The sequence below is a fragment of the Dipodomys merriami genome, unplaced genomic scaffold (assembly GCF_024711535.1).
Source record: "Dipodomys merriami isolate MVZ:Mamm:240054 unplaced genomic scaffold, mDipMer1.0.p SCAF_6, whole genome shotgun sequence".
NCBI classification, from domain to species: domain Eukaryota; kingdom Metazoa; phylum Chordata; class Mammalia; order Rodentia; family Heteromyidae; genus Dipodomys; species Dipodomys merriami.
This window is the reverse complement of record NW_027206179.1, coordinates 798,832-812,264: the sequence shown is the minus strand read 5'-3', so window position 1 is coordinate 812,264 and position 13,433 is coordinate 798,832. Positions and strand designations below refer to the sequence as shown.

At 62.4% G+C, this 13,433-nt stretch overlaps 1 protein-coding gene across 2 annotated transcripts; it reads right to left on the bottom strand.

Moving 5' to 3' along the window:
• Positions 1–1,676: 1,676 nt before the first annotated feature.
• Znf653 (zinc finger protein 653) lies at positions 1,677–13,191 on the bottom strand. 2 transcript variants are annotated; one of them, XM_070001837.1, is made up of 9 exons: positions 12,872–13,191; positions 9,301–9,344; positions 6,982–7,197; positions 4,781–5,395; positions 4,500–4,674; positions 4,273–4,384; positions 3,132–3,246; positions 2,256–2,355; positions 1,677–2,129 (listed from the first exon to the last, which is right to left on the bottom strand). In XM_070001837.1, the coding sequence occupies exons 1-9, from the start codon at positions 13,171–13,173 to the stop codon at positions 1,952–1,954; spliced, it is 1,857 nt and encodes a 618-aa protein (XP_069857938.1). In that variant the 5' UTR covers positions 13,174–13,191; the 3' UTR covers positions 1,677–1,951. The 2 variants fall into 2 exon arrangements, with proteins under 2 accessions (XP_069857938.1, XP_069857939.1); XM_070001838.1 differs by lacking the exon at positions 1,677–2,129 and having other exon boundaries at positions 2,263–2,355; positions 4,500–4,669.
• Positions 13,192–13,433: the final 242 nt, after the last annotated feature.

Sequence of the window (13,433 nt, the reverse complement as noted above, 5' to 3'; positions counted from 1 at the left end):
AAGGCCCAGGGTTCCATTCCTCAGCACCACATAAGCAGAAAAAGCCTTGAGTAAGAGAAGCTCAGGGGCAGCGCCCAGGCCCTGAGTTCAAGCCCCAGGACTGGAAAAAAAGAAGTGATTAATTTGAGTGGCTCTAATCTAGCTGCTGGACGGTAACAGACTGGATTTTGAGTGGGTCAGATGCCTCTAGGGTTCAAAGGTAGGTACTAGTGCCCTTCAGTGTAGGGGAATTCTACACTGCCCTGGAAAAGGTAAAGAGGCTTGGGCGCAGGGTTCTAGACACTGTCCGTTGGAATCCTGCAGGAGGAGGAAGCCACGGATACTTCTTGAACCCCCTAAAACACGTACGTGGGTTCCAGTACACGTCCGGCTTTCTGGGCTCTTTATTTGTCGTCTCACGGAGGAATGCTCCTCTCCTTTGGTACTGGGGTACACGTGTGTGTTTACGTCGGAGTCGCAGCGAGGCGGGGGGCTTCAGCACCACAGACAGCGGCCCCACCGGCAGCCAGCCGGGAGGGGCAGTGGGCGGGTGGCCCAGCGCCTTCGCCAGAGTTCCAGACCCCACCCCGCTGCGGTTCCCGTTCCTCCCGGGGGAAGTCCAGATTGTCAAGAGTACCACCAGGGAGTAGGGACTAATATGAACCAATCAGAAACGGCTTCGGAGAGAACCAATGGCCGCAAGACGCCCCAGAGACGGAGCCAATGAGAGCGCGCGCACCGCGGGGGAGCCGCCGCGCGGAGGGCGGGCACAGGCCAGTCCCGGCGCCGGCGCGGGGGGCGGCGGCGGCCGGGGCGGCCGCGCTTGGGGCGCCTTGGAGGCGGGTGCTAGGGACCCCAAGCCATAGCTTACCCCCCCCCGCCCCGCACACCCTAACCCGGGGCTCCCCAGGGCTCCCGTCGGGTCAGTAGCTGTGCCGGGCGCGGAGCCACCCCGGGGGGCGCAGACCCCGCTGCGGTTCCCATGGAAACTGCCGGCTGGGGCCGAGCCTGGGCGACCTCCGCTCCCTCCTCCCGCCCCCCGCGGCGGGGCCGGCCACGGCCGCCCGGCTGGCCCAGCCTCGCGGACTTCTGTCCACGGCCGAGGCATAGCCCCTCCCGCCCCGGCCAGACTGGAGGCAGAGCCGCGGCCCCCCCACCCCCACGGGGGCCGCAGGGCTCCCGGGAGCACGTGCCCCGGAGGCCCGGGCGGCTCGCGCGCGCCACCTGGCGGCCGCGCCTCCCCGTCTCCCCCCCCCCCGCCGCGGAAGTGGGGTCAGGGCCCCGCACCCCTTCCCCTGCGGCTTCCCGTTCCGAGAACACGTCTGCTTCGGGGCCCGGCCCTGGCGGCGGCTCTTCCCGCCTGAGATCGGCCTCTCCCAGCTCTCCTCCGGGGACGGGTCTTGGGGGTCTCTCCTCAGGGAGACCCTCCGGGCCCCGAGACCGCAATGGCAGCCCCGAAACCGATGCCTCGGTGTTGCGCTCAGTGCCGCGCTCGCGGCGGTCTCACGGGGGGGTCTCACGGGGGTGGGGGGTTCTAACTGCACAGCTCGGGGCTGAGGAGCCGTCGGGAGCGAGCCCCCCGGCCCCCCCCCCCCCCGCTCCGGAGGGAGAGCCCGCGTGCGGGGCTGAGGGCCCTCACCGGAAGGGACGCCGCGAGCGGCGCACGCTCCCCTCGCACCCGGCCTGGGAGAAAGGCATCGTCTCCCTTCTCACGCTTTAATCTCGCCCTTCTCCACACACAGTTCCCGCAGCGCAGCGCAGCCCGCGACAGTTCCGGAGCTGGGATGTGACCGGGCGGGCGTGGGAGGGGGGACCAGCCCCGGGCCCGGGGAGCTGGGGGGGCGCCTCCTTCCGGCCCGCGGCCCGGCACCCCCGCGGCGGCTGCTCGGGGCTCTTCCCCGGCCGGGCGGTCCAGTCACACGGTGTCCAAGCGGACGAATAAATAGGGGCGGCGGTGGGCGGCTGGGAGGGGTCAGGCGGGCTTGTGGTCCGGGTGGCTCTTGAGCGTGTGGAACTTGACGCTGTCCAGCTTCTCGAAGCGCTTCCCGCAGTGCTCGCACGTGAAGTTGTACTGCACCTCGGCCGTGTGCTTCTTCATGTGCCAGTTGAGCGACGCGCGCTGCCGGCACTGGTACCCGCAGATCTCGCACCTGCCGGCGCCGGAGCCGCGCGAAGGGGCGGGGTGAGGGCGGGGCCGCCAGGGCGGGGCCGCCCGGCGAGGCCCCGCCCTCCGAGATCCCCCACCCAATCCCCGCGCCCCGCTGCCTGTCACTCACTGCAGGGGCGTCTCGCCCGTGTGCGTGCGCCGGTGGACCTCCAGGTGGTTCTTCCTTTTGAAGGACTTGCCGCAGGTCTCGCAGGTGAACTCACGCACACCTGCGGACAGGGCGGGAGACGCGGCTGAGGGGCTGTGGAGGGGGCTCTGGGGTCGCAGGGACGCAGCTCTACCCAACTCCCCATCTCCCACAGGGCTCCGGCTGCCCATGTTGCTAAGGTTGGGCAATACAAAGTGGGCGCTCAACTTCCCAGCCATGCCAACCAACCAGAGCTGGGATTCGAATTTGGATACAAAGGACCTGGATAGGAATGGGCTGGAATTTGTTCTAAGGTTTGCTCTTGGGGGTAATTTACTATGAAAATCCAAGTTACTCTGGAGGCTGAGACCTGAGGATCCCCGTCTGAAGCCTGCCCTGGCAGGAAAGTCCGTGAAACTCTTATTTCCAAAGAATCATCAAAAAGTCCTCTTTTTTGGGGGGGGGCGGTCATGGGGCTTGAACTCTGGGCCTGGGCGCTGTCCCTCAGCTCTTCAGCTCAAGGCCAGCACTCTACCCCTTGAGCCACAGCGCCACTTCTGGTTTTTGGGTGCTTCACTGGAGAGTCTCACGGGGACTTTTCTGCTCCAGCTGGCTTCAAACTGTGATCCTCAGATCTCAGCCTCCTGAGTAACTAGGATTATAGGCGTGAGCCACTGGTGCCCAGCTTCTTTCTCGTTTTAGATATAGGGTCATGCTCAGTGGCTGAGGCTGGTCTCTAATTCTTGATCTTCCTGTCTCAGCCTCCACTGTGCTGGGATGAAGAGACACCGGCCCTGCCTGCTGCAGCCCTGGCTCCCAGGCCCCCACCCTGGTCCCTGGCTGGCAGCTGGGCCTGACCTGAGTGGATGATCATGTGCCGCCGCAGGTGATTGGATAGGTAGAACTTCTTGCCGCAGCCAGGGTGAGGACACACTTTGGTCTTCCCTTTCCGGTGCACAAGGTTGACATGGTTCTGGGGTGAGAGGGGCAGGAGGAGGTGGGTGCTGCGCCCCGTGGGAGGGGCTCGGGAAGGTGGGGGAGATGAGGGCAGCTGGTTCGCAGGCTGGAGGAGGGGAGGCTCCCTGGGCTACTGAGCAAGGTATCTGGAGCAGCTTTTTTTTGGTCTGTGGTAGATCTTAAACTCTGGGCCTGGGCGCTGTCCCTCAGCTCTCAGCTCAAGGTGAGCGCTCTACCACTTGGGCCACAGCGCCACTTCTGGTTTTCTGAGTAGTTTATTGGAGATGAGTCTCACTGCCTTTCCTGCCTGGGCTGGCTTTGAAGCTCAATCGTCAGATCTCAGCCTCCTGAGTAGCTAGGATGACAGGTGTGAACCACGGGCCCTGGTCCAGGAGTAGCTTTCACAAGTCCCTACTGCAGGTCGGGTGTAGGCTGGCACGCAGTAGGCATTCAATAGTGGCTTGGTGAAAATACGGCTTGGCACACTCAAAGGCCTACTGTGCTGGCTTCTGTGCCAGGCCCGGGCACAGGTCTGTCTCTGCCCTGGGGTGCAGGGTCCAGGGTAAGGGCAAGCCACGGGCCTGAGGTCCTGGTGCTGGACGGCGCTTTCTGGGAGTGTGTGGACACGGGTCGGGGATGTCCTGCAAGACGGCGGCTTGACAAGACGCTGGGGATGATGTGGGTTCACGGGCACAGACCGGGGGCCAGCCCTGCCCTGGGGGGGGAAGGGGGGTTCACGGAAACAGACCCAGGGCCAGCCCTGCCCCGGGGGTGACGTGGGTTCACGGGCACAGACCGGGGGCCAGCCCTGCCCCGGGGGTGATGTGGGTTCACGGGCACAGACTGGGGGCCAGCCCTGCCCCGGGGGTGACGTGGGTTCACGGGCACAGACTGGGGGCCAGCCCTGCCCCGGGGGTGACGTGGGTTCACGGAAACAGACCCAGGGCCAGCCCTGCCCGCGGGATGACGTGGGTTCACGGGCACAGACCGGGGGCCAGCCCTGCCCGGGGGGTGACGTGGGGCATATGGGGGGGAGCCTCACCTGGAAGCTGCTGAGGGCCACGTAGACCTGGCTGCAGCCCTCGTAGGGGCAGTGGAACATTTCCAGCAGGCCGTCCGCATCCGTCACGCGAGCGCGCTTGCTCCGACGCCGCCTGGGAGAGGAAGGGCCCCCACCCCAAGCTGTGCGGCCATCGAACCCCCGGGGCAGGCTCGGGGCTCGCAGGGAGCTCCTCGCCCGTGCCCCAACCCGGCCATCCCGGCACCCACTTCTCCGGTTCCTTGGGGATCTCGTAGATGATGGCTGACATGGCCCCGCCGCCGTCCAGCTCCTCCCCGTCCGCCTCGGCCTCTGCGCTCTCGGGCACCGTGGCCGCCAGCTCCGCCAGCCCAGGGGCTGCCAGCTCCTCCTTCTCCCTCTTGAGCAGGTACAGGTCCTCCTTCTCTAGGGGGTGGACACAGGGCGGGTGTCGGTGGGGCCCCCAGCCATGCCGGGTCCTCCCCGATCCCTGCCCCGAGGCCGCCATGGGGGGGTGGGCGCGCCCCCAGACCTTTCTTGGCCTCGATGCTGCTGGCTATGGCGGTGGCGTCCAGGGTGCTGGGCTGGCTGCCCTCGGGCTCCGTCTGGGTGTAGGCGGCCACCCCTTCCATCATGGCACAGGGCAGCTCCTCGCCGAGGCCGCCGCTGGGGGTGCCGCTCCCCGCGGCCACATTGAGGTGAATGCCCTCGGCCGTGAGGGCGTCGTAGCCGGGGCTGGCGATGATGATGACCTGCGAGCCGGGCACCATGCCGGGCACGGGACAGCTGGCCACCACCTCGCCCAGCGCCTCTTGGGGTACATTCTCAAAGAGGGTGCTGGGGCCGGCGCCCACCTGCACGGGCACGGGCACGCACACCACGGTCTCCAAGGCTTCGGGGCCGCTGCCCGCGGGGTTGGGGCCCAGCGGGGCGCCCTGCTCCGCCAGGCTCTCCACGTGGTGCACGCCGAAGGGGATGTGCACGCCGTCGGGTGTGATGAGCCCGCTGCTGCCCACTGGGCTGGTGGGGGTCACGGCCGCCGCCACCGCCGCCGTTCTCACAGGCTGGGCCTCCGGTGCGTCCTCAGAGTCCGAGCCTGAGCCCGAGCTGGACGAGGGGGAGCTGCTGGCCCCCACACCATTGCCCACTGCAGGGAAGACAAGAAAGGGGGGCCGTGACCATAGTGGCCGTGGCCACTGGCGTTTCTTGGAATTGGACACTGTAGCGGGGGCCGGTGGCTCACGCCTGTCATCCTAGCTACTCAGGAGGCTGAGATCTGAGGATTGAGGGTCAAGGCCAGCCGGGGCAGGAAAGTCCATGAGACTCTTTTCTCCAAGAAACCATCAGAAAACCGGAAGTGGCGGTGTGGCTCAAGTGGTAGAGTGCTCTCCTTGAGCTGAAGAGCTGAGGGACAGCGCCCAGGCCCAGAGTTCAAGACCACGAGTGACAAAAAGAAAAAAAATGACATTTGTAATCCCAGCTACACAGAAGGCTGTTCAAAGGCAGCCCAGGTAGAAGAGTCTTTGAGATTGTCTCCAATGAACCAGCAAAATGCCAGCTTGGAAGCTTGGCTTGAGAGGCAGAATGCCAGCCTTGGGCTAGAAAGCTAACGGACAGTGGCCAGGTCCCCGAGTTCAAGTCCCAGTACTGGCATACACCTAATGGGTTTAGGCGCCACCCTATTCCAGCCGGGTGGCTGCACGTGGGCTGGTGCGGGCTGAGGCCAGGGCTGTGGGGGTTGGGGGGCTGGGGCAGCCCTGGAGTGCGGCCCGGTGGGGGATGTGACAGGTGGGGGGGCGGGGCACTGCATGCTGCCGGGAGCCTGGCCCATGCGCAGTGGGGCGGCTGTGGGCGTGGGGGCCCACCAGGGACACCTCTCGCCCACGGCTTCCCCTCGGCCAGCTGGGACGCCACCTGCTCCATGTTGCCTGCCAGCGCGGCCCCGCCCTGGTGGCTGACCCACCCGGGGCCTGGCAGCGGGCCCCGCCCTGGTGGCTGACCCACTGGGCCATGCCGCGGCCCGGAGGCAGCAGGGGGCCCTCCCCCACCCCATGGGGGTCTGGGGCTCCACTGGGCCAGGTGGGTCCTCCCCAGAGTCCCTCCTTGGCCTTCAGTGGGCAGTCAGCCCAGGGCGAGCCTCGGCAGGGGGAGGGGCAGGGAGGAGGAGGACGGGAAGGAAGGAAGGAGTCTGAGACAGCCAGGGAGGAGGAGGAAACGGAGATGGAGGGAGGGACCCGGCCAAGCGTGGTGGCTTATGCTGCCATCCTGGCCGTGCAAAGCGGACGCTGCGAGCACCTGTGGCCAGCCCGGACAGAAAAGCTAGCTTGACGCCCCTCAGCTCAACCAGTGGGCCGGGGGTGGTGGGCTACCCCGTCATCCCCGCCAGCCAGCCAGGCGGGCAGGAGGCATAAGTAGGAGGACCACGGTCTGAGGCTGCACGAGGTGAAAAGTAAAGTGAAAAAAGAACAAACAAAAACGAGCTAGGGGCACGATGGCAGGAGCAGAACCCTGCTCCGCAAGCTGGACGCCCTCGGCTCCAGCCGCGCCGGCCTCCGCCCAGCACCGCGGTGGGAGACGCGGGGACTGTGCCGGCTCACACCCCCAGCGCCAGCCGCTAGGCCCTCACGGCCTGGGGTCCTCACCCACGGAGCCCCTCCCCCTCGGTGTCCCCGTCTCTCTCCCTCCTCATCCCCCTCCCCCTCCGTGTCCTCACCCATCCTCCCGCCCCCCCACCTTTGTCGCTGTCGGGCTCCGAGTCGCTGAGCGGCTTGAGGGGCGAGTGCAGGTCCTGGAAGTAGCGGTGGCCGGCCTCGCACTGCCACACGGCCGTGGTGTACAGGCCGAAGGTGGGGTCCAGCTCGGCCAGGTGCGGCTCGTACGGGCAGCGGTGCTTGTGGTCCTCGTACCAGATCACCACGTTCTTCAGGCAGTTCACGTTGCGCCGCCGCCCTGGGGACACGGGTGGGGGGGTCAGGGCGCCCGGGGACGGCGTGGCTGACGCACGCCCCAGTCCTGCACCCAGTTTCTAGAGGGGGAAACTGAGGCTGATAGGAGAGACAAACCGTGTGCCTGGGTGTGGAGACACAGGGATGGCTCACTGGGTGTCCTCAGAGAACCCACGGCGCCTAGCACGCAGTAGGTGCTCCTCCTTAGCACGGCAATGCTCTTCATCGGCGTCTCCCTTACCCTGCCCTCACTTCCCACACAACCACCAGAGGGCACCCAGGAGCAATGAGTGTGTGCATGGGGGGGGGGGAATGGCGGGGCCCTGCCTCAGGGCCTTTGCACAGGGTGCACCCTCTTCCTCCCCCACCCGCCCTGCTCCCCTGCCTTCACTCAGGTCTCCCCCATGTGCCACTCCCTTGCCCCCAGGTCTACTCCCCCGCCCCCCAGAATACAGCTCCCCAAAGGCTGGGACATTTGACTGTTTTGTCCAAGGCCCGGCACACAAATGTGTGCAGGGTGAGAGGGTTCTATGGGAAGGTGGTTACAGCCTGGGTTCAAATCGTGGCTCTGCCACTTCATGGCTGGGCAGTGGCGGTGGGTCAGAGGGGCAGTCAGGAACCAGGGAAACCAGGCAGGGCTGGTCCCGTCCCTCCAAGTGGGAGGGAGGTGTGGCTACCCCCCCCCCCCCCCCCCCCCCGCCAGGAGCAGGAGATGGGGAGGGGTCTGGAGGAGATGCTGAGCCTTCAGGATGAGGCTCAGGGTCTGCAGCCCCCAGGGAACCGCAGTGGTGTTCCCAGCCACACGCCCTAACGCTTTTGCTTTGCTTTTTCTATTTCTTTTTTTGTGCTAGTCCTGGGGCTTGAACTCAGGGCCTAGGCACTGTCCCTGAATTTCTTTTGCTCAAGGCTAGCACTCTACCACTTGAGCTACAGCACCACTTCTGGCTTTTTCTGTATATGTGGCCCTGAGGAATCGAATCCAGGGCCTCATGCATGGGAGGCAAACACTCTACCACTTAGCCACCTTCCCAGCCACTTTTACTTTTCTTTTCCCTCCCTTCCTCCTTCCTTCCATTGGTCATGGGGCTTGAACTTAGGGCCTAGTTTCTGTCCATGACCTTCTTTTCATTCAAGGCTGGTGCTCTACCACCTGAGCCACAGCTCCACTTCTGGCTTTTTGGTTGGTTCATTGGAAATAAGAGTCTCCCAGGGGTCTGGGAAGGTGGCCTAGTGGTAGAGAGACAAAAAAAAAAGTCTCTTGGCTTTTCCTGTCCAGGCTGGCTTCAAACCTCGATCCTCAGATCTCAGCCTCTTGAGTAGCTACGATGACAGGTGTGAGCCACCAGCACCTGGCCCCTACCTCTTTTTCATTAAGGTATAAGTTCTTTTTTTTTTTTTCCTCGATCATGGGGCCTGAACTCTGGGCCTGGGCGCTGTCCCTCAGCTCTTCAGCTCAAGGCTAGCACTCTACCACTTGAGCCACAGCGCCACTTCCAGCTTTTTCTGCTTATGGGGTGCTGAGGAATCAAACCCAGGGCTTCATGCATGCAAGGCAAGTGCTCTGCCCCTGAGCCACCTTCCCAGCCCCAGGCCCAAGGTGTTAGCTCCACTCTATGTGCGGGACCCTGAGGGAGGCGGGGCCAGGGCAGCTCTCTGCGGCTGAGGCATCTCAAGTGCTCTGCTCTCAACCGCAGGGTTCCGGCCTTGCCGGGTGGGGCTCCTTCCTGTGTAGCCCCCAATTGGCCCCCCAGATCCCAAAGTTGGAGAATATGGAAGGAGAGACAGAACTCTTAGGGGTCGCTGAGATTTCCATCTCCCGGGACCTACTCCCTGTCTAGTCGGCCTTCAATCCCTCTCTGTGCTGGGCCCCAGCTGGCCCATGAAGAACCATCTTGTGCCTTTGTACAAGTTGTCCCCTCTGCTCATCCTGTCCTGGCAAACTCCACACAGGGGCGCGAAGGGGACATGCAGATGGTCAAGCTGGGGTAGGGTCCGGCCAGGGCCATCAGACTGTGCAGCCTACGGCGGTGTCTTGGCCTCTCGGGGCCTCCCTTGTCCTCCCTCCCCTCTCCTGGCCTCGTACTAGGCAGAAGCAAGTGCTACTTACTTTTCTTCCGCTTTGGCTTTTTGGGGACTTGCTCCCAAGGCTTCCTGCAATGGAGAGAAGCAAGGAGGGTGAGGTTAGGTCAAGGTGGACCGTTCCTGACTGATGACAAATAAGGAGAGAAAGTCGTGTGCCTGTGCCCATCTGAGCGTGTGTCACAGGCCCTGGCCGGGCAAGGAGGAGACCCAAACTGAAAGCAAAAGAACTAGCCAGGCGCCCGTGGCTCATGCCTGCCATCCCAGCTACTCAGGAGGCTGAGATCTGAGGATCGTGGTTCAAAGCCAGCCTGGGCAGGAAAGTCCCTGAGACTCTTATCTCCAATGAACCACCAGAAAACCACATAAGCAGAAAAAGCCAGAAGTGGGGCTGTGGCTCAAGTGGTAGAGCACTAGCCTTGAGCTGAAGAGCTGAGGGACGGCGCCCAGGCCCAGAGTTCAAGCCCCATGACTGACAAAAAAAAGGGGGGGGCTGGGAAGGTGGCTCAGTGGTAGAGTGCTTGCCTTGCATGCAGGAGGCCCTGGGTTCAATTCTCAGTACCACATAAGCAGAAAAAGCCAGAAGTGGCGCTGTGGCTCAAGTGGTAGAGCACTAGCCTTGAACTGAAGAGCTGAGGGACAGCGCCCAGGCCCAGAGCACCGAGCACCTTGAGTTTGGCTTCACCTGCCCGAGGGCAGGGCCCCGTACCGATGTGCCAGGCTCCTGATCTACAGAAGTGGGAGGTGGTATGTGTAGAGCTGCTGTCGGAAGCCATGCTGTTCCTTAGGCCCTGGTGGAAGAGGGTCAGGCCAGGGCCTCCTGAGGACCTGGATGTCACACGGACTGGCCTCACGGACTTCCCACTCTGGCTGCGGCTCAGCACCTTGACTGTGTGCTCGCAGACTTAGGGGAGTTGATTTTTTTTGTGCTGATTCTGGGGCCTGAACTCAGAGCCTAAGCCTTAGCTTTTTCAGTTGGTCATGAGGCTTGAATTCAGGACCTGGGTGCTGTCCCTGAGCTCTTTTGTTCAAGACTAGGGCTCTACCACTTTGAGCCACAGCGCCACTTCTAGTTTTTTGCCTGGTTAGTTGGAGATGAGTCTCTCCAGGACTTTTCTGCCCCAGCTGGCTTTGAACCGAGGTCCTCAGATCTCAACTTCCTGAATAGCTAGGATGACAGGCGGGAGCCCCTGTGCACCAGTGCCCAGTCCCCTTAGCTTTTTTTTTTTTTTTTGGCCAGTGCTGGGCTTGAACTCAGGGTCTGGGCTCTGTTCATGAGCTTCTTTTTGCTCAAGGCTGGCACTCTACCACTTGAAGCACAGCTCCACCTCCAGCCTTTTCTGTGTCTGTGGTGCTGAGGAATCAAACCCAAGGCTTCATGCATGCTAGGCAAGTACTCTACCACTAAGCCACATTTCTTCCCTTAGCTTTTATTTTATTTATTTAGTTTGGTCCTAGGGCTTGAACTCTGGGCCTGGGCGCTGTCCCTCAGCTCTTTATCTCAAGGCAAGTGCTCTACCACTTGAGCCACAGCGCCACTTCCAGCTTTTTCTGTATATGTGGTGCTGAGGAATGGAACCCAGGGCCTCATGAATGTGAGGCAAGCACTCTACCACTGAGCTACCTTCCCAGCCCAGCTTTTATTTTTTTTGTCAGTCGTGGGCTTGAACAATGGGCCTGAGCACTGTCCTGGAGTTCTTCAGCTCAGGGGGAGTGCTCTACCACTTGAACCACAGTGCCACTTCTGGTTTTCTGGTAGTTAAGAGATAAGAGTCTCGTGGACTTTCCCATCTGGGCTGGCTTTGAACCGAGATCCTCAGATCTCAGCCTCATAAATAACTAGGATTACAGGTGTGAGCCACCAGCACCCGGCTCCCTTAACTTTTTGTTTTGGTTTTTTGCTTTTTTGCCAGTCATGGGGCCTGAACTCTGGTCCTGGGCAATGTCCCTCAGCTCTTTTTTTTTTTTTTTTTTTTTTTTCCCTCAGCTCTTCAACTCAAGGCTATCACTCTACCACTTGAGACACAGCGCCACTTCTGGCCTTTTGCTTATGTGGTGCTAAGGAATTGAACTCAGAGCCTCATATGTGCAAGGCAAGCACTCTACCACTGAGCCACCTTACTGGCCTCATCCCTTAGCTTTTTTAACCAAGGCAAGCACTCTTACCAGTTGAGTCACAGCTCCACTTCCAGATTTTTGGTGATTAATTGCAGATTAGAGATGATTAATTGCCTGGCTGGAGGTATAGCTCAGTGGTAGACTGAGGATTTAGCATAAGAGAAGCCCTGGGTTCCATTTCCAGCAAATCCTGTCTAAACACCACCAACAAAAACCCTCCTGTGGGGCGCCTAACTACTCAGAATAGAGAACACTGAGGTTCACTGTTCAAAGTCAGCCCAGGCAGGAAAGTCCGTGACACTCTTATCTCCAATGAACCACCAAAAAGCCCAAAGTGGAGCTAATGGCTCAGATGGTAGAAAAGCTCAGAACTAATGTGTAGGTTCTGAGTTCAAGCTCCAGGACTGGCACAAAAACACCTCCTTGTTAGTTGAGGCACTGGTATAGCTCACACAGGTAATACTGGCAACTCAGGAGGCTGAGATCTGGAGGAACAAGATTTAAGGCCTGGGCAGAAAAGGCTCACAGACTCCACCTGGAATTACCCAGCAAAAAGTAGGGCTGGAGTGAAAGAGCAAAAGGCCCTGAGTTCAAACCCCCTATAGGAATCGGGTACAGTTTAGCAAGATCTAGTGATTCTTAACCCACAGAGAAACATACATAGCAAAGTAGAACGAGATTTCACTGCAACACCGTTTCCATCAATGTAACAGCTACTATTCACTGGGCTCACCGTGCCCCGCCCTGTTCTAAACTCATGGCAGACTTTGACACACTATTTGTTTCCTGTTTGTGGTGCCGGGCCCTGCATGTGTCAGGCAAACTCTCTTAACCACTGACCCACACTGCCGGCCTCTTTAGCTCACGTCTCCCATCACCCTCTAAGGCAGGAGGGTAAAAACTTCATCCACTCGACCAGCTTCACTCAAGCCCACCTGAGCCTCTGAGGGCTGAGTTGCTCCCCAGGAGTCGGAAGACTGAGGGGACCCCAGGTAGATGGGACATACACCATCCCATACAGGGCTTTAGAACCTTAAGGTTAATCGGAGTCCCAGGCCAAGCGTGGAGTTTTGGAGACCAGTGAAATCCGAGGCCCGCCGCGGGACGTCAGCCGCCTCAGGACGCCGGAACACCTCTCCAGCCATTGGGCGATTACAATGACTGGAGGTGGGGCCAGGAGGAGATTGGTCAGGCAGAGTTCTGGGGGGCGGGGCCTCCTGCCCAGAAGGCGGGCCAGGAGGCTGGGCACATCCTAGGATTGGGCCGCCGAGGATTGGGGGTGGAGCCGCGAGCCAGGCGCGTCCCGAGTCCGACCGTGGGAGACCCAGGCCCGCAGCTTGGGCCCCCGGGGCGGAGCTCGCAGGTGCAGGGGGCGGAGCCGTCCGGCGGGGTGGGCGTGGCCGGGCGCCGCGAGGGCGGGGCGTCTCCTCCCGCGCGCGCTCCCTCCCTCCGTCCTTCCCTGCCTCGCCGGGCCCCCTCACCCGTGGCGGCCGCTGCGCTGGCCGCGCTCCAGCGAGATGAGGTAGGCGGCGAGCTTGGCGTCGCTCCAGCCGCTGCGGCGCCGCAGGTCCACCCAGGGTCCGTGCGCCTCGCCCAGGTACACGCGCCGCACGTCGTACTTCTTCCGGGACTCCAGCCGCCGCCGGGCCCGGTCCGACTCCGTGAGCCGAGGCCGGCCGCGCGCCTTGCGGCCCGCCGCTCCCTCCTCGGCCGCTGCCGCCTCCCCGCCTGCTCCCGCCTCAGCCTCCGCCTCCGCCTCGGGCTCCGGCGCCCGCTCCGCCATCCCCCCCACCCTAGTTACCAGCCTCCCCCGTTGTTAGGAGCCCTGCCGGAAGTGGCGCGCATCTTCCGCGCCGCCGGGAAATTTCTCACGGCCTCCCTCTGCCCGGCGGCACCAAAGGAGGCCTGGCAGCGGGAGCTGCGCATGCGCGCGGCCGGTTCCCCGCCGCTGCCTGTCGGGTTACCTTTGTGTGTGCGCGCACCGGGCCTGGGACTGGAATCCGGAGCCTGGGCGCTGTCCCTGAGCTTTCTCCGCTCAAGGCG